This window comes from Orussus abietinus, unplaced genomic scaffold (assembly GCF_000612105.2).
Source record: "Orussus abietinus isolate OABI.00-Male unplaced genomic scaffold, Oabi_2.0 scaffold1, whole genome shotgun sequence".
Taxonomy (NCBI): Eukaryota; Metazoa; Arthropoda; class Insecta; order Hymenoptera; family Orussidae; genus Orussus; species Orussus abietinus.
The window spans coordinates 4,305,536-4,321,094 of NW_019396017.1; the positions used below are offsets into that span (position 1 = coordinate 4,305,536).

General features: G+C 36.8%; 5 protein-coding genes across 9 annotated transcripts; 2 read left to right on the top strand and 3 right to left on the bottom strand.

Annotated features, from left to right (window-relative positions):
• Positions 1 to 143: 143 nt before the first annotated feature.
• On the top strand, positions 144 to 2,420 carry LOC105697903. Its single transcript, XM_012421635.2, has one exon. It carries the CDS (start codon positions 690 to 692, stop codon positions 2,418 to 2,420), a length of 1,731 nt encoding a protein of 576 aa, XP_012277058.1. The 5' UTR covers positions 144 to 689.
• A 1,823-nt stretch (positions 2,421 to 4,243) lies between these two features.
• Positions 4,244 to 6,821, bottom strand: LOC105698197 (haloacid dehalogenase-like hydrolase domain-containing 5). Of its 2 annotated transcripts, none has more exons than XM_012422234.1 (3): positions 6,683 to 6,821; positions 5,558 to 6,375; positions 4,244 to 5,232 (listed from the first exon to the last, which is right to left on the bottom strand). In XM_012422234.1, the coding sequence occupies exons 1-3, from the start codon at positions 6,737 to 6,739 to the stop codon at positions 4,920 to 4,922; spliced, it is 1,188 nt and encodes a 395-aa protein (XP_012277657.1). In that variant the 5' UTR covers positions 6,740 to 6,821; the 3' UTR covers positions 4,244 to 4,919. The 2 variants fall into 2 exon arrangements, with proteins under 2 accessions (XP_012277657.1, XP_012277658.1); XM_012422235.1 differs by lacking the exon at positions 6,683 to 6,821 and adding an exon at positions 6,444 to 6,518.
• Positions 6,822 to 7,066: 245 nt separating this feature from the next.
• LOC105698172 (protein DENND6A) lies at positions 7,067 to 10,883 on the top strand. Its single transcript, XM_012422189.2, has 9 exons — positions 7,067 to 7,282; positions 7,433 to 7,747; positions 7,859 to 8,131; positions 8,201 to 8,386; positions 8,469 to 8,716; positions 8,794 to 8,984; positions 9,051 to 9,319; positions 9,393 to 9,605; positions 9,686 to 10,883. Exons 2-9 carry the CDS (start codon positions 7,598 to 7,600, stop codon positions 9,884 to 9,886), a joined length of 1,731 nt encoding a protein of 576 aa, XP_012277612.1. The 5' UTR covers positions 7,067 to 7,282; positions 7,433 to 7,597; the 3' UTR covers positions 9,887 to 10,883.
• Positions 10,884 to 10,950: 67 nt separating this feature from the next.
• On the bottom strand, positions 10,951 to 13,674 carry LOC105698174 (flavin-containing monooxygenase FMO GS-OX-like 1). 3 transcript variants are annotated; one of them, XM_012422194.2, is made up of 9 exons: positions 13,451 to 13,674; positions 13,096 to 13,347; positions 12,704 to 12,935; positions 12,490 to 12,628; positions 12,062 to 12,326; positions 11,879 to 11,982; positions 11,654 to 11,741; positions 11,409 to 11,572; positions 10,951 to 11,283 (listed from the first exon to the last, which is right to left on the bottom strand). In XM_012422194.2, the coding sequence occupies exons 3-9, from the start codon at positions 12,916 to 12,918 to the stop codon at positions 10,975 to 10,977; spliced, it is 1,284 nt and encodes a 427-aa protein (XP_012277617.1). In that variant the 5' UTR covers positions 12,919 to 12,935; positions 13,096 to 13,347; positions 13,451 to 13,674; the 3' UTR covers positions 10,951 to 10,974. The 3 variants fall into 3 exon arrangements, with proteins under 3 accessions (XP_012277617.1, XP_012277616.1, XP_012277618.1); XM_012422193.2 differs by having other exon boundaries at positions 13,096 to 13,674; XM_012422195.2 differs by lacking the exon at positions 13,096 to 13,347 and having other exon boundaries at positions 13,451 to 13,506.
• A 106-nt stretch (positions 13,675 to 13,780) lies between these two features.
• Positions 13,781 to 15,268, bottom strand: LOC105697915 (RNA exonuclease 4). 2 transcript variants are annotated; one of them, XM_012421653.1, is made up of 3 exons: positions 15,113 to 15,268; positions 14,704 to 14,954; positions 13,781 to 14,588 (listed from the first exon to the last, which is right to left on the bottom strand). In XM_012421653.1, the coding sequence occupies exons 2-3, from the start codon at positions 14,764 to 14,766 to the stop codon at positions 14,025 to 14,027; spliced, it is 627 nt and encodes a 208-aa protein (XP_012277076.1). In that variant the 5' UTR covers positions 14,767 to 14,954; positions 15,113 to 15,268; the 3' UTR covers positions 13,781 to 14,024. The 2 variants fall into 2 exon arrangements, with proteins under 2 accessions (XP_012277076.1, XP_012277075.1); XM_012421652.1 differs by having other exon boundaries at positions 14,704 to 15,024.
• Positions 15,269 to 15,559: the final 291 nt, after the last annotated feature.

The window sequence follows — 15,559 nt, forward strand, 5'->3', positions numbered from 1 at the left end:
TGTAGTTGAAAATCCTGTTCCTCTTGGGATACATCTGCCCCGTAATGTTTAATGTTCGGTTTCTTCGATACCGGCACAGATTTTGTTTTATAGGCCAGCTACGAGCAACGATTCGTCGATACAAAACGGATAAAAAGAAAATTCAACTTCATTCTACCGAGATTTAGCAATTTTTTGCCGGAGCTGTGCCGTTCCAATCTGAAATACACATTTCGGAGTCGCAAACACGAGCGATAAAAATTGGTAGATGATCCCTGGCTTAAAATATCGGGTCACGAGATTACAGGTGACGGGGAGAATCTGCGATTATTTTGGACCAATATCGAATTTGTAATGGAAGTAACGGTTTTAGAAAGTCTACGATTGGTAAAGAAGAAATCTGCGTTGCCGCGAAGCGGACTGTACTCATGCGTGTTCAGGTGTGGGTTGGCGTACATGTGTACGTACCTGTGTGCACGTGAACTTCCGTAGTAAATTCTTTCACTCTCTCTTGGTCTCGACAAGGCCGGGTCTTCCAACCGTTAAAGCATTGGTCACTGTCCGAATAGCACAGTGGCCTGTTTTCGTTATGGCGCGTATCTAAAAAAAAATCGGATTTTTAGGACGAAAATACGAGTTCCCCCTCCGGTGGACGGAACGGTGCGACAGAATTTTAAACGAACGTTTGCTTTATATGTCCTCACAGGGCTATGGGGGCCTTCGCGGCGGTCACCGTGATTTTTCTCCTTCTACATGGGCAAACTCTGGCACAGATCAATTTTGAAGGGAACATCTCAACGGAAACTGACTATCAGGCAGAAGAATCTCGTCGAACGGGAAAAAATTTACCCGGACCGTCCAATACGTTCCACCAATACCAAGCTTTTAGTACGGATTCTCTAGACGGTAATAGTGGCTTGACCGCTGACCACGAGCGACCTCAAAAACTGTACCCAGTGTACGCAAGAAATCCATCCACTGCCGTCGATTCGAACGATCAACAAAATCTATATCCTGCAATCGCTGCATCGACTTCCACGTTCGGGAACTCGAGGAAATACGGAGAACAAAATGTATTTTGGCCTACTCTCGTTCAAGAAGCTGAAAAGAGTCAGCCGATGCATAAGAACGTACAGCCCTTGGTTCTGGACCAAACGCAAATGACCGGCAATCATCAAGGTCTTCGGTTACTTCGGACTGGTCAAGCCTCTTACAGCGATCAAAGACAATCCTTAGTTCACGACCCGATTAACGATTATCGCGTCGGTCCTATCCAGGAGTCGGAGCAAAATCAACATAACTTTGTACAGCATCCCGATCAAAATCAAATTCCCTACTATGCCGAAAACAAGCCAGGAGTCCATGCTCAAACTTACAAGCGGCACAACTTTTTGCAGGAGGCTGATAGAAGCCAGATCCATTATTACGGCGGAAATCAGCCGTTTGTCTATAACGTGGGTCAAGTTCAGCAGGACAGACCAGTCGAAACCGAAGTTGCCCTGAGCAGCTTTCTCAACTCCAAGACCCCCGTAGAGTCCCAAGCTGCTCTGGAAAGGTACTTAAAGAGCAGACAGCAAGTGAATCCGGAAGAAAATCATTTAGGGGCAGCGCCTTCCAGCGAGTTCCTCAAGGTGGAACCGGCTTCGGCAGGGATGTCTTTGCATCAAAGAGCCAATGTTAGATCTGTACCTGGACCACTCATGGGACCCCCTTATCCCATGGCCCCGATGCGCCCGAATTTTCCTCCAATAGGTCCAGAAGCTTTTCGTTTTGGAATGAAACGACCAATGAGGAGGCTTCGAGGATCGGTTCCTGGAGACAGAGCTAGAATCGGACCACCCCCGGGTCCCTACAGAGGCTTAGGACGTATTCATCAGAACTACGTAGGGAAAGCACCGGCTTATGACGACGCCAGTGCTTGGTTTCCGGAATCGGATCATCGCCCTCCTACCAAAGACGTTTATTACTCGCAGCTTTATGCCCAGTCGTATGACCCGCACTACTACAATTATATCGCCAAGACTGGAAAGATCAAGCCACACCTTTACGGGAAATTTAATAAAAACGACGATATTTGGACCGAGCTTTTTCGAGGTTTTAAAAAGCACGGCCTGAAGAATATCATGACTCCCAGTTTTTTACTGGGAATGACCATCCCTGCACTGACGCTGATGTTCTCGCTACTCGTGCAAAAAAGATCCTTGGGACGGTCTGGGGATTTTGACAACGCCGAGTATATTCAAGAACACATGGAACGTTTGCAGAGGGCTCTGATCAAGTATAACAATGTAGAAGGTAACGAAGAGGTAAACGAGGAGGAACGTAAACACAAAAATCAGGAACGAGACGAAGCGGATGTAGAACACGAAGAAAGGAGGTATCAGGAAAATCCCGATGAAAAATCGACGCCAAAAGACGGAGCGTTAATACGTTCCGTTTAAAGTTCGATACCTTTTTTTTTTACGTAGTAATATAAAGACCTTTATATTACCTGATTGTTTATAAACGTTTATTACCGAAGCCGTTAAACATTCATTAAAGAAATACATGGATTTTCTTCGGTAGTTAACGACTAGTCATAAATTGCGATCATGGCATTTATGCTCAGTGACTCCGAGGTAAGGATGATTAGTATACTGCTCGTGCCAACGCCATCGTCTTAACTTGTCTTTTTGGAACTAATGGTGTATTTATGTGAGATCGCAAAGAAAATCCCATTCTCGTCTGACATTCAGTCCTCTCGATCGGCTCTTTCGAATTGATTGCTATCAAATTATCTGACCGAACAATTGATGGCTTAACCCGTAGGTCATGAGATCCAGACATCGTATTCGTTGAGGTAACGACCGATTATTGGTTTCGCTCCTCGAATCGTCATTGACGACGTAGTCATAGCTCTCGTATGTAGAATAATATTAGAAAGACATAGCGTTTGATAGAACTTAATTTGATCGTTGTAAAGTGTTTTAAAAAATGCCGCAGTACTTAAGCCGTAAATCAAACCTTGCAAATTCAGAGATATGGGAGTCCACGAATTTAAACACTGCCTTTCGCCTCTGGTGTTTAAAAAGCCAAAGGTAAAAGGTGACAAATTAAACATCATATGATTGTTCTCAAGAGGCGCAGCAATTCAAAACCTGATACGTAATAGTGAATGCAGATCAAAATTAATCATCGTTAAGATTAAAGAACTGACATTTTTGTACAATAACGCTTAACATATAATTCGACTTACTTTAATTACATTGAAAAAACGTGAAACCTTAATTGGAATTAAGCTACATGTTAATAAAAGTTAGTTGCACTAAAAACCATTGTTTTTCACGTTATAGAATTAACTAAACACTTTAACCATAAGACTATTTACTTTATACTATTTATTTAGCAAAATATATATGTGTGTATATATATTTTTATACATATAGTGTAAATATAACTCTGTCCATTAGCTACATAATCTACCTACAAAAATATCACTGTACCTAGAATAAACCATTAAATTAAGAACAAATTAAATTTTTTAACAGGTCTTTTTTGCGCTTCGATGAACGTTCCACGTTGACTTCATAATGTTGGAAATGATATCGCTACAGTTACAGATTCCATTATTTTGATTTATGACTGAGGCATATATAAATCCTAATTATTTTACGCACAATAAATTACTCGTACGCAGTGACATGCAATCTTTATTCCCTACAATTATTTATGCACCCAGAAAAACAATTGACAGCAGTTTCGTCTTTCGCGTGCATTATCGTTTTAACGTGATGAGCTCAACATATGAAACACTAGTGTATTATTTATTTACTTATGTTTTATACAGGAATATTATGTCTTCATTAATACAATTTTCAGAGAATTCAGAACCTTATCGACTATGCGATGTACTGGGTGAATAGGCGAATTATAACATTTGTATAACAATCATTAATTTGCTAATATGGTTAAATGTCTTACTTTACCGTGAAGAACGATATTATTTTTCATGCAAGCTAAGAAGGAATGAGTTAATTAAGAATAACTTAACATCACAATTCATATTTTTTCAAAATCGTCAATAAAATAGTGTGAAATTACTAGTGCCCATTACTGGTATTTTAATGTCACGGTGTTTACCAGTATTTAGCATACGTCACTTTCACGGACTAAAATATAAAATAATGTGCAATGTCGATGCCGTATAGGTTTATTTTTAAATTAATTAACTAAAGATGTGCACCAGTCTCCTTGGCAGAATTCAACAAAATCGAACAAGTACATCTTACGTCATTAATTGATGTGTATTGTAGGAAATAATTCCGTGAAAAATAATAAATTCTCCAACACAATCTGGCAGTTTCTAAGAGTATATCAAAGACATTCAATGGTATTCAATCTTCACGTCTCTGCAAGACTAGAATAACAATTACCCCAATAATATACAAACTTACATGAAATTGTAATGTTCAAAATATTATATGTAAGATGAGAGTAGATAACCCTGCTTCAGTAGGATGAACTAAGTCAAAAAAATTTAACATTTTTAATATAATCTTATAAAAAATTATTCTACTTAATTCTTTAATTACATTGTTATTTCTATTCTTTTCTCTGTCTGTGTAAGTCTCTAGAAAGTACATGTATATAAGTATCGACTTCTCTCTGAAAAAAGCAAAATATAATTTATAAATTTGTTCTACTCAGAATTGTCCAGGAAATCTAAAAGTCTTACATTTTCCTCAATCTCCATTAAAAATGAACAAAAAAGCTTAATGAGCTATTATTAAAATAAACATGTCAATGAGATCTTGATCTCATATATTCTTCTAATGGCAGACCAACCTTGCTGTGTACTACCACGGGATGATAATACTATAAGTAGCTGCTATTACTGAATTCTACAATTTTCTATCTTGCTTCCAATCTGAGACACCGTCGACATTATTGGATCTGCCTACTTAGTCGAATGCTTCCTCTTTAAAAGCAAGGTCAATAGCATGGCCAACGTCTTTTACGATAAAAGCTGGTTTACAAAGGCCTTCTTCGATGGGATGAAAATCTCTGTGACTGTGATCCGAGAAAAATTCTGAATCCCTTTGGTGAACACCGGTCTCAACTAGAATACTGATGCAAGCTTTCGCGCTAGGACCGTTTATGTAATCACCTAGCAGAGCTTTCATTTTGCTGACTTTTGTACCTTTTCCTGTGGCATACTGGGCCAAATATTTGTCATATAGATTAGCCCCAAATACATCGGTATTAATGTTGTCACTAGACAAAAAAAGTACATTTATATCGTTTTGTAAAGCAAACCTATATATTCACTAGAGCAATAAGCTTCTTGGCACTTCGACATGACAAACGTGCAAGGTCATGCTATTATTGTTCTAATATTTATATGTCTTAAAGCTAAGCGTGATGTAATATTATTTCAAAATGGATACATAATATACTAAACACTGATAGAATGACATTGTTACACAAAACATATTATATTTTTAGTATTATTTAAAACTTCAACGAGAAGCTGATTGCTCTATAAAAATATGGTATCGAAAAGTATTTAGACTGAAAAGCTATGGCTGTAAAAACTTACCCAATTGTATAAATAGTATCAACGTTATCACCTACTCCAATCTGTTTTGCATGCTCGACGATCATACGATTTGCATGAATATATGTCACTTTACTTGGTTTACCTATTAATGCAGTATATTGTATGTCCTTTCCAACAACTTTCCTATATATGTTTTCTAAGCATACTAAAAATGCCCCGTGTCCATATCTAGGCAGTGGGGCTTCAGAAACCCATAGTAAGTCCATATTACAAGCCAAAATTGGTATATGTGGATAGGGAATAGAAGCTGGCAGTTCTTTAGGCATTCCATTAGTCATTAAAAGATCAACCATTAATTGCAATGGCGTTTCCCAACTTATAGGCTCACTGAGGAGAACGATAGCTTCTATTGTAGGAAAATTAGGATCTATTGGGCCACACTGTGGATTCCTTTTGTTCATATTTACATAATCCAACGATGGAAAGTTTTTCACTAATTCATCTATAGTCGTTGTTTTCTTAAAACCCAATTCATCAGCAATTTTATTAATTGGACCTTGACCAGAAATGAGAACTTGCTTGTCATGAAATTGTTTGAATAATCGCAATGGAGAATGTGCCATGATCACCTGTTGTTCCGACACTTCGATTCCAATCCATTTTGATAAATCCGCTGCTTTTTGACTACGTAACGCACTTCCACTGTTAGTTACAAACACAGTAGGAACTCGGAATTTGCCATTCTGTCCCATAAGACGTTTGAAGGACTCAGGTACTGATGGTAATACATTTTTCCCACGTACAATTACCCCATCTATGTCAAACAGCAACCCGAAATTTGGCTTTGAACTTAGATGCTGAAAATGAAACGATAATTTGCAATCTTCAATACTTTTATACATATTCACACATAATTAAAACCAACTTTTATCATTTTTATTTGTTCACATATGAAGTCATTACTTCCTATTTTAAATTAGAGTACAAAAAGGGACTGCAGTAATATAAAAAATAATACTTTTTGTACATTAAGCTAGAGATTTTGCAACGATCAGCCACTACAGTATCAACAAAAGAAAGTCACTGAATACGTACTAAAATGACCTGTTTAAAACTTTGTCAATTTGTATGAAAAGTAATGTTATTGCAAAAAAATTGACTCACTCTAGCCCCAGAAATTTTTCTAATGTCTGGCTTTAGCAGTATTTTTATTATTGCCATTGTGTCAATGTTTAATTAATAATTAATTTGAACGTACTAACTTAAAACTACTCTGTGCGCAGTGGCACGCAAAGAGTATTAGATAGAGCGGAAAGTCCCATAAGGCCGCAATGTATTTTTATGCGTACGGCTGCAGCGCTCTTTCGTAAGACGGAGAACCCACATACCTATCCAACTATGCATTTAGTTCTCGTCATGTATGTCCGATGACGCCACAAACTTCTTCAGTTCGGAAATTATGCGTAAGTACAACAGAGAGCTGTAATCGAACAAATCTGTGAGCAATCTTTCTGTTCATCAGAATCAGAGAGTTAAAGTCCAAGCTTGCCCAAGCACGAGCGTCTTCCGTAATTGTGAGCAATTGTGAACGTGAAAGTTGAGAAACCTGTTTACGGTTGTCATTATGTTTTCACCCGAAACAGAAGTCTTAATTGTCAACAAATTATACATATGCTTAGAAATAATTTAAAAATCATTTTGGCTTTTATTAGGTATCAATTAAACGATATACGGCAGAATCTCATGTAGTGACAGGAAATAAAGGTAACCGAAGAATGTAAAAATAGTAGTTCAGAGTGATCAAGAAATTTTATTCCTGATCTTTTTGAATTTTCGGTTGTTTATGAAGGTACTTTGTTAACTCCATAATATATTTTAAGACAATTTTTATAAATCACATATCTTGTGTTCCAGGTACTTAGGTATTACGACATGTGAGGAAACATGCATCGAAATCGGTCTAACGTACATAGAAGATTTGTAACGCGTATCTCTTAAGATTTATTTAACAGTGGCATGAAGACAAGATGGGAACCTGCAATTTTATTTGATATTAGAACCCTTTCATTTTGAAATCGGATGATGTCGACGGCCTGTAGCTCTACAACGTACGAAGATGCTATTACTTGTGATAAAAAACCAATATACCGGAAATGGGAAAGAATTTCTAATTGGCTACATTGCATCTGCGTGGTTACTTTTGATCTTGAACTAGGTCAAGCCATTGAGGTAAATAATCCTAATCAAACTTTGAATGCACTAACTAAAAATAATATTTATTTTGTAATTTTAAAAACATATACATACACCATGTTTTATCTGGTGTTTTTTTTTTAACAGGCAATATATCCAAATCATGTTAAACTCTCGGAACAAGAAAGATCAAACATTTGCTATTTAGCTTTCCCTGACTCTAATTCAGGATGTATGGGTGATACTCGTTATTATGTAAGATTCAGGCAAAATGGAAATTCTGTACAGAATACTCATGCTTTAAGAGAATATGATAAAAAGTCTCCAATCTTCCTAAAAACCGATAAAGACTATTACTGGGGATATGTTTACTTCCGACAAGTGAAAGACAAGACTTTGCCCCGAGGATACCTTCAAAAGGTAAATCATGGTTATCTATATTGAGAATTGATACGGTACAATTTTTATGATATATTTTTAAATTTTCAGAGTATCATCATAGTAACAAAATTACCATTTATAAATTTATTTGGTGAAATCTGTTCAGTCATTGCTCCAGAATTTTTTGAAACTGGTACCCCTGCTCTGGAACGTATAATAAAACAGATAGATCAGTGGCCTCCTCCTCTTCCTGGTCAAACTGTGCACCTACCACTAATGGGGGTATTGTTTCAGGTTAGTTTACCGTATATCAAATTTTTTTTTCCCAAGGATATGAATGTCATGCTTGTATAGTTATAATATAAAATATTTCTAGATGTACATTCCGAATCAAAATTATAAAGCCATAGCACCAATGATTCCTGCTATGGAACATGTTTCGAATAAGCAGTCGTTACGCAGACTGATATTGACATCAGCCTACGAGGGAGACATGTTCCGTAGTTTGGTCAGTGTTATCAGTCATGTACATCTATTGTGGGAACTTGTTTTATTGAGTGAACCAATTGTTGTAATGGCCAGTTCTCCAACAACATCATCAGAAGTGGTGCAGGCTCTTACGTCGTAAGGATTTTACCAATACAATGTTCTAGACATGTCAAAGTTTATACGTTTTATTATTAAAATATTCTTCCGATTAGAATGATAGCACCACTGAAGTATTATGCCGATCATCGACCGTACTTCACAATACATGACACTGAATTTAAAGAATATACGACGGATGCTCCTACTCCTCCTGCAGTTATATTAGGCGTTACTAATCCATTTTTTGCCAAAACATTGCAACACTGGCCGCATATCATAAGAATAACAGAAGGAATGAATAGCGGTGAGAAACTGGACAAATTGTGACCATTAGTTGTGATTATATTTTATCGATTGGTTTATATTTCAGAGAATCATAAGTACAAAATAAAAAGATCTGGAAACCTGAAAGTGTTGGACACGAAACCTGGTGTTTATACACAGTACAAGCCTTTCCTACAAAAGGACAAAACTATTCTTAAAAAGTTGTTGAGAGGTATTCAGACTAAAAGGCCTGGAGAGGCGCAGACAGCACTTTTGAAACGGCATTTGATGGAATTAACCGAAAGTTTTATGATTCCTCTGGAAAGATACATTGCCAGCTTGATGCCTTTGCAGAAAAGCATATCACCTTTCAAGGTTTATTTCAATCAAATATTTAACTCTCTCAGAAACAAGTTCATCGTGGAAATATTCGTTTACTTATTTTTAGGCTACGCCAATACCTCAACTGTTTAATCCGAATGACTTCCTAGCTACATTAAGTAGTGCAGGGCCGCAACTGACCACAGGTATTAAAGGAGACTGGACCGGCCTATATAGAAGATTCTTTCGATCACCCAATTTCTCGGGATGGTTTCACACGAGATACACCGAGCTGTCGCAAAAATTACAGGCCATTCAATTGGAGGCTCTATCGCAAGCGGTACGAATCATATCAGACATGTCATTTCTAATGTACAAACAATACATGTTATTTATTTTCGTTGCTTCATATCTTTGCAGGATCTTTGTTCGTGGGTGGAAGGAAAACAAGAAGTAGAAATCGTAGACATGATACTCAGAATTCGACAAAAATTAGATAAAAGTTACAAGGAGGATATGCCAATTAGTGATGGCGTGCAAGACATGCTTCGCGAGAGATTAAATGACATTACTAGCTCACTGCCTGATGACCTGAAAGCCATATTAAAACACGATTCCTGACGATGCAGTTTTACCACTAGCTCTATCTTACTACAGACTACTACATTTGGATCATTGAGCAAGTGGTGTCCTTTAATGTTTTCAGGGGCTAACTCGGGATTGTGAGGTCAATTTAATACAGAGCTGGATAGGCATGTAAAATAGTTTTGCACATCGTTAAAGGATAAAATGTATCAAATTAATCAGGCAGAAGCCTATCTGTAATTCAATTTACAAACAGTAGCTAACAAAAATCTTGTAAATATTAATCAAATGCGGAATTATTTGAAATTATCCGATAAAAAGCCGTTTGCGAAACTTTTTCGGATTTCTGTAAAACTGTTTTAAAAGGGATGGCTCTGAAACTGTACCTAAAACTTAAAAAGAGAGTTAAGTATGCTGTCGATAATTCGTATTTAAGAATACGAGAAATTTCGTATTTCACGGAAGTACGTGGTATTGATTGCATGTCGTTGCAAACTGAAAAGTATCCCCTTTAGCTCATTCTCATGAATGAGATAAAGTAGATTAAATACTAATTAAGGACGTAAAGGGTTTCCATAATCGGGGTATGCGCCAAAAGTTCCATCGATATAATTTAGTAGCTCATAGTTATAACTGATTAGAATCATGTAAGAACCATCCCTCCAGGTGGTTAGCATCGTACAGCAAGATCATTTATATACATAATCATTTTCTCCGTGTTAAATTTAATAAAGTTGACGCGTTGGATTTCAAGTAGTGCCATACTATATTAGGGAAAATCAGGTTCTAAAAATTTCAGCTGAAGTATGCGCACGCTAGGCTGATAATTTCGAACGAATCTCAATGACGTCGCCGTAGATTTCATCAATTTTTAAAATCTATTTCAATTAATTATATTATAAGCGGTCGTCTATCCCGATTTTTAAATGAACACGTAAGAAATGCTACTTCCTGTTATATTTTCGCTTGTTATGATTCTGCCGTTTCTATAAGTATACACGAGAAAATGACATTAAAGTCTATTTTAATAATATATTGTTTAATGAAGTCAATAATTTTATAAAATACCCTTCAAACCCTGTTTTTTATTCCGCGCGTCGAATCGAAGAGTCATTTGCGGAAGTTCAGAGTTTAATAAAATTATTATCATCCACAATTCGGTACCGGTCTTCTCGATAATGCGATAGATCATCAAGGAAACGCGTACTACTATCGTTGTGGAGCTTAGTTAGGACTGGAGGTAAAGGAGTAATTCCTGCCGTGTCGGCTAAATTATCGTAATAATCCCCTTGGGCTGGACCCATCATGTGGAAATGACGTTTGGATAATCCTTGCTGCTCCTTTCTACTCTTTTCGGAAGCTTCCTCAGCCAGCATTATGTCTTTCGAGGGAAACTGCTTCTCACCCCTCCAGAATCGTAATACAAAACGAACCTGAACGATATAGCTGCTTAATTTTTAGTTACCTCGGGTGCTCCCCACTTTTGAACGAATTATTTTACATATTTGACTCACTACTATGATAAATAAAATTAATTATATGTACTCGATACACCTACCTGCAAATCAAACATACTGAAGGCACAAACATAGAATGGAAGTCCAACAAAGGCAAGAGTAGGATTTTGTATAGAGACTAAATGCTTCCACAATGGAGTAACCATGTTAGAATCTACTTGTACTCCACAGCTCTCGTCCAGAAATGGAAAGTAATACTTGTATCCTTGAAAAATATCCCAAATTATTTCACATTTGCATTTACACGTTAACATACTATATATAAGACTTTTAAATTGACATTTACCAGTACAGTAGAAGACCTCGTCGATCGCAGCCGAGGAACCGTCCTTGAATATCGCTTCGTGTTCCTTTAGCTCAACGACTTCTGGTTTCTAACGGATAAACATTAGATGAAGAAAGAGGATTATCGTTCATTGAATTGGATAAAAAAAGATTCAGACCTTTCGAGAGACCAAAAGTCATTAATAGCTAATACGATTATTTCACAATTGATTGCAGTTATTTTTACCTGCACAACATTATTCGGAAATACCGTCTGTATCGTTTCTTTGAAGTGGTGGCTTAAGATTACATGTTTTGCTTGAGACGATATTTCCAGTGCCAAATCCATACCTGTTTGTGGAATCGTTTATTATAAACTTGAAACCTATCCGTTTGTAAACATTAAAAAAGTATCTAGTTCTGAGCATACCAGAAGGACCAGCCCCGATTACAAGGACGGTTTTCCCGGCGAATGCCTCGGGAACTCTGTAATCATGGCTATGGGATTGTCGACCACGGAAAATGAGAATACCCTTAATTTCGGGTACACTGGGTTCGAAATAATGCCCATTGCAAACCATAACTGCATCGAATATCTCGGTGACTATTTCGCTTTTTTTCAGATCCTTCACTTGAACCTGCCAGGTCTTGGGTTCGGATTCTGTAGGCTTAACCAGTATCACATTGTGGAGAAACTAAATCAAATAATAATAGATGAGTTGCTTCACATGGACCTTCTCTTTGAACGTTGCTAAGTGAAATACTATCAGAAAACTAGACATTGAAAAATTAATTTCTCGCTTGAACATATTTAGTTTAGGTTCTATCTGTATTAGCAATAAATAAGAAAATCCTTACCCGAATATGTTGACGAAGTTGAAAGCGATCGCAGTATGAATTAAGGAAATTGAGAATTTCTGTGCGCGTTAAGTAACTTTTTGGTCCCTCGGGAATAGGATAATCCGGGAAACCCATCACTTCTTTCGGCAAATTTGTTCTGTATTAAAATACGTATACCCAATTAGTACGCGGAAACTCGATGCAACAATTCGTGTAGTTAACGCGAGCTCACCTAAGACTTTTGTACATGCTCGAATGAATCGGAAGTCCGTAGGAGTCGAAACCATGGGCTTCCGTGTAAACCCAGGTGCCTCCTATTTCATTAGTTTTTTCGTAACAGACAACTGTCATCGACTGTTTATTTTTCTCATCGGATACAGAATTGGCTGCACAGTGTCTGAGCGCTGCAAGCCCAGCTGCACCTGCTCCTATTATCGCGACGCGCATACTTGCTCTTCTATATCCTATAAAATTAAAGAACGGCAAGGAACGAATTTGAAAGTTAAATCCATGCTTAATGCGTGTCCGTTCGATTTTAGAAACTCCTACGTCGGTATCTTCTAAAAACTCGACATCCTAATACTGAACAAGAGGAAGACAAAATTTTTTTTTATCAAGACTTACCGGTCGAACGCAGAGGAAAATGTTATCTGTGTTTCCTCGAGAACCTGATGTTTGCCGAAGAAATGTGTCGAACTGCTTTCAGAAATATGAGAGAAGGTGAACGGCACTCAATTTGAGGCACGAGTGGAGGTATTCACTCACAGGAACGCGGATGAATACGTGCAATCACGAGCGCTCATTATAATCGACCAGTACTTATAAGTCGTTCTTTCTAATAGTTCCGCATTTCACAATTTCTTTCTTACTCTTGTTCTATAATTTACCCATTTCATGTTCTTATAAAACTAAATATTACATTCGGTATTTATCAAAATTAAGTAAATAACTTGCTCAGTCGCAAAGTAGGTGAACTTACTGTTTATACGAGTTACCACAGCAAGCGACAATCAGCAACTAACAGCATTATAAAAAGTTATAAGGAATCTCGATGCAATGACCAACGCGTCTTTACTAATGAATTCGTGGCGAATTCAAGCACAGCCAGATTATACATATGTGAGATAGTTATATGGGGCAATGAACTTTGACCCTTCCCATACAACACGAACGCATCAAGTTATCTATTAATGAGATTAACAAGACTAGTGTTAATACGTGTAGAAGATGGCGACACTTTTTGATACGTTACTTCAATACATGCTTCTTTATTGGAGGAGAAAATAGGAGAAAAATTCATTTAGAAATATTAAATTGAACAACTTTTTTATTATATAAATTATACTATTATAGTTTTCAAAATACACTTAAAACCAATAAAACTGATGATTGCAAACTCAAAAGAAAGATAAAGAGAAATTTTTGTAATTCTTACGATTAACCGATCACATTTCTTAGCATACAAAATTAACGTTGTATTCATAATTGGAAGGCAGGTATTGAACATTTATATGTGAAAGAAAATAAGATTAAGGAACTAATAATAATTAAAATTATTTCTTAGAATGAATATACGTTTCCCATTGAGACTTGTACAACATATATAATGACATCGCTGTGCGAGCATCTTCTACGGAATCGTGTTCACCTAACTGAATATCGATACCAAGTAAAACGGCAGCAAGTTTTTTCAAGCTTGGAGTTTTTCCCTGTGACACTTGTCTAAAGGGTTTATATCTGGAAGTGTCTCTTAAGCACCTGACAGGATGCGACAAGAATAATACAGCTAAATCATATTTCAAAGCATGTCCGACTAAAATTCGTTTCTTTAATATTTTAGCTACTTCTTGTTGTACCGCTTTGAAATCCTCTCCATTTTCTAGGTGATGAGGTTGTATTCCACTAACCGCGGTCCGATAATCTTGAACCGGTTCTCTTGGTTTTACATATTTGTCAAAAATGCATGTTCCATACCGATTGACTATAGATACCCTAGCGAGCATACTTTCCGTCCCATCACCTATCCCTACCATTTCGCAATCGATTGCTATTTCCTTAGTAATTGCATCTTTATGTTTCAAAGTCTTATCATTTGTACCATCATTCGCTTCAGAGCCCTGCAATTACGTTTGTCATTGTTTTATACGTATTATTTTAATTTCTTGTAAAATCATGAAGCACTACAATCTGCATAGATAATTAGAAATGATAATATAAAATATCAGTACATACCAAATCAGAATGTAATACTTGCTTCAAATATTTGTTGCTTTTCCAATGTGGTTTGATAAGCATATCCTGTATATTCACATGTTTACTATTTGTCCCTAAATTGGTAACCAGGCTTTTGTAATTATTCCAATTTGATCCAGGTGCATTTCGTCGTCGATTAGATTTTTGTTTACTTTCTTCCAAGGGTAGCTTAAGCACTGGTGAAACATTTTCATTCTTTGTTTCGGGTTTTTTTTTCTTTATTTGTGAATCTGAGGTAAAATTGTGGTCTGTATGAACCATCATCTTTGACAACATTTACTACTTTTTCTTCACTCTAAACTGTTTTCGTTTTAACCAAAACAATAAATGTGAGAGATATTGTGACTTTTTCACATTTTACACAAGTTACTTATTCCGGGGTTCTTACGTCTGTTTTTCTGGCTGCCCAAAGGATGTAAGACGGTTCATTCAAAGTAAAACGATGACTTATTTAAAATAATTCATAAATGTTCAGTTTGTTACTAATCCTTAATCAACGTCATATCAGAGATGAGCGGGAAGATGTTTCACGCCATTGTTCGAAAGTGAGGCACGGCCTACTAACGCCCTCTACGCCCTTTACACTTTCGTAAAATTTGGAACTACTTTCGAAGGGGCATAACCGTAAATTGATCGGAGTTTAAGAAGTTTTCAGCCAGGTTTAAACTGTATATAAACTTATGTATAAACCAGTTACTCGGAGTTTAATTGGTTTACAGCAGGTTAAAACTGGGTGTATACTAGTTAAACTTCGGTTAACTCGAGTTGTGGAATCGGGTCTCAGTGGGCTTTATGGGACCTTCCACTCTATGTAATAATACTCTTTGGCTCTTAA

Excerpts from the sequence above, each read along its gene's own strand:
- LOC105698197 (XM_012422234.1), bottom strand. The coding sequence starts at position 6,739 with ATGGCAATAATAAAAATACTGCTAAAGCCAGACATTAGAAAAATTTCT. Across the intron at positions 6,376-6,682 it reads GAAAAATTTCTGGGGCTAGA|CATCTAAGTTCAAAGCCAAA; the intron begins GTGAGTCAATTT and ends TTTCATTTTCAG. Across the intron at positions 5,233-5,557 it reads GATACTATTTATACAATTGG|TGACAACATTAATACCGATG; the intron begins GTAAGTTTTTAC and ends TTTTTTGTCTAG.
- LOC105697915 (XM_012421652.1), bottom strand. The coding sequence starts at position 15,000 with ATGTTGTCAAAGATGATGGTTCATACAGACCACAATTTTACCTCAGAT. Across the intron at positions 14,589-14,703 it reads AAGTATTACATTCTGATTTG|GGCTCTGAAGCGAATGATGG; the intron begins GTATGTACTGAT and ends ACGTAATTGCAG.
- LOC105697903 (XM_012421635.2), top strand. The coding sequence starts at position 690 with ATGGGGGCCTTCGCGGCGGTCACCGTGATTTTTCTCCTTCTACATGGG.
- LOC105698172 (XM_012422189.2), top strand. The coding sequence starts at position 7,598 with ATGATGTCGACGGCCTGTAGCTCTACAACGTACGAAGATGCTATTACT. Across the intron at positions 7,748-7,858 it reads AACTAGGTCAAGCCATTGAG|GCAATATATCCAAATCATGT; the intron begins GTAAATAATCCT and ends TTTTTTTAACAG. Across the intron at positions 8,985-9,050 it reads AACAGAAGGAATGAATAGCG|AGAATCATAAGTACAAAATA; the intron begins GTGAGAAACTGG and ends TTTATATTTCAG.
- LOC105698174 (XM_012422194.2), bottom strand. The coding sequence starts at position 12,918 with ATGCGCGTCGCGATAATAGGAGCAGGTGCAGCTGGGCTTGCAGCGCTC. Across the intron at positions 11,742-11,878 it reads TTCCGAATAATGTTGTGCAG|AAACCAGAAGTCGTTGAGCT; the intron begins GTAAAAATAACT and ends TTTATCCGTTAG. Across the intron at positions 11,284-11,408 it reads TCAGTATGTTTGATTTGCAG|GTTCGTTTTGTATTACGATT; the intron begins GTAGGTGTATCG and ends TATATCGTTCAG.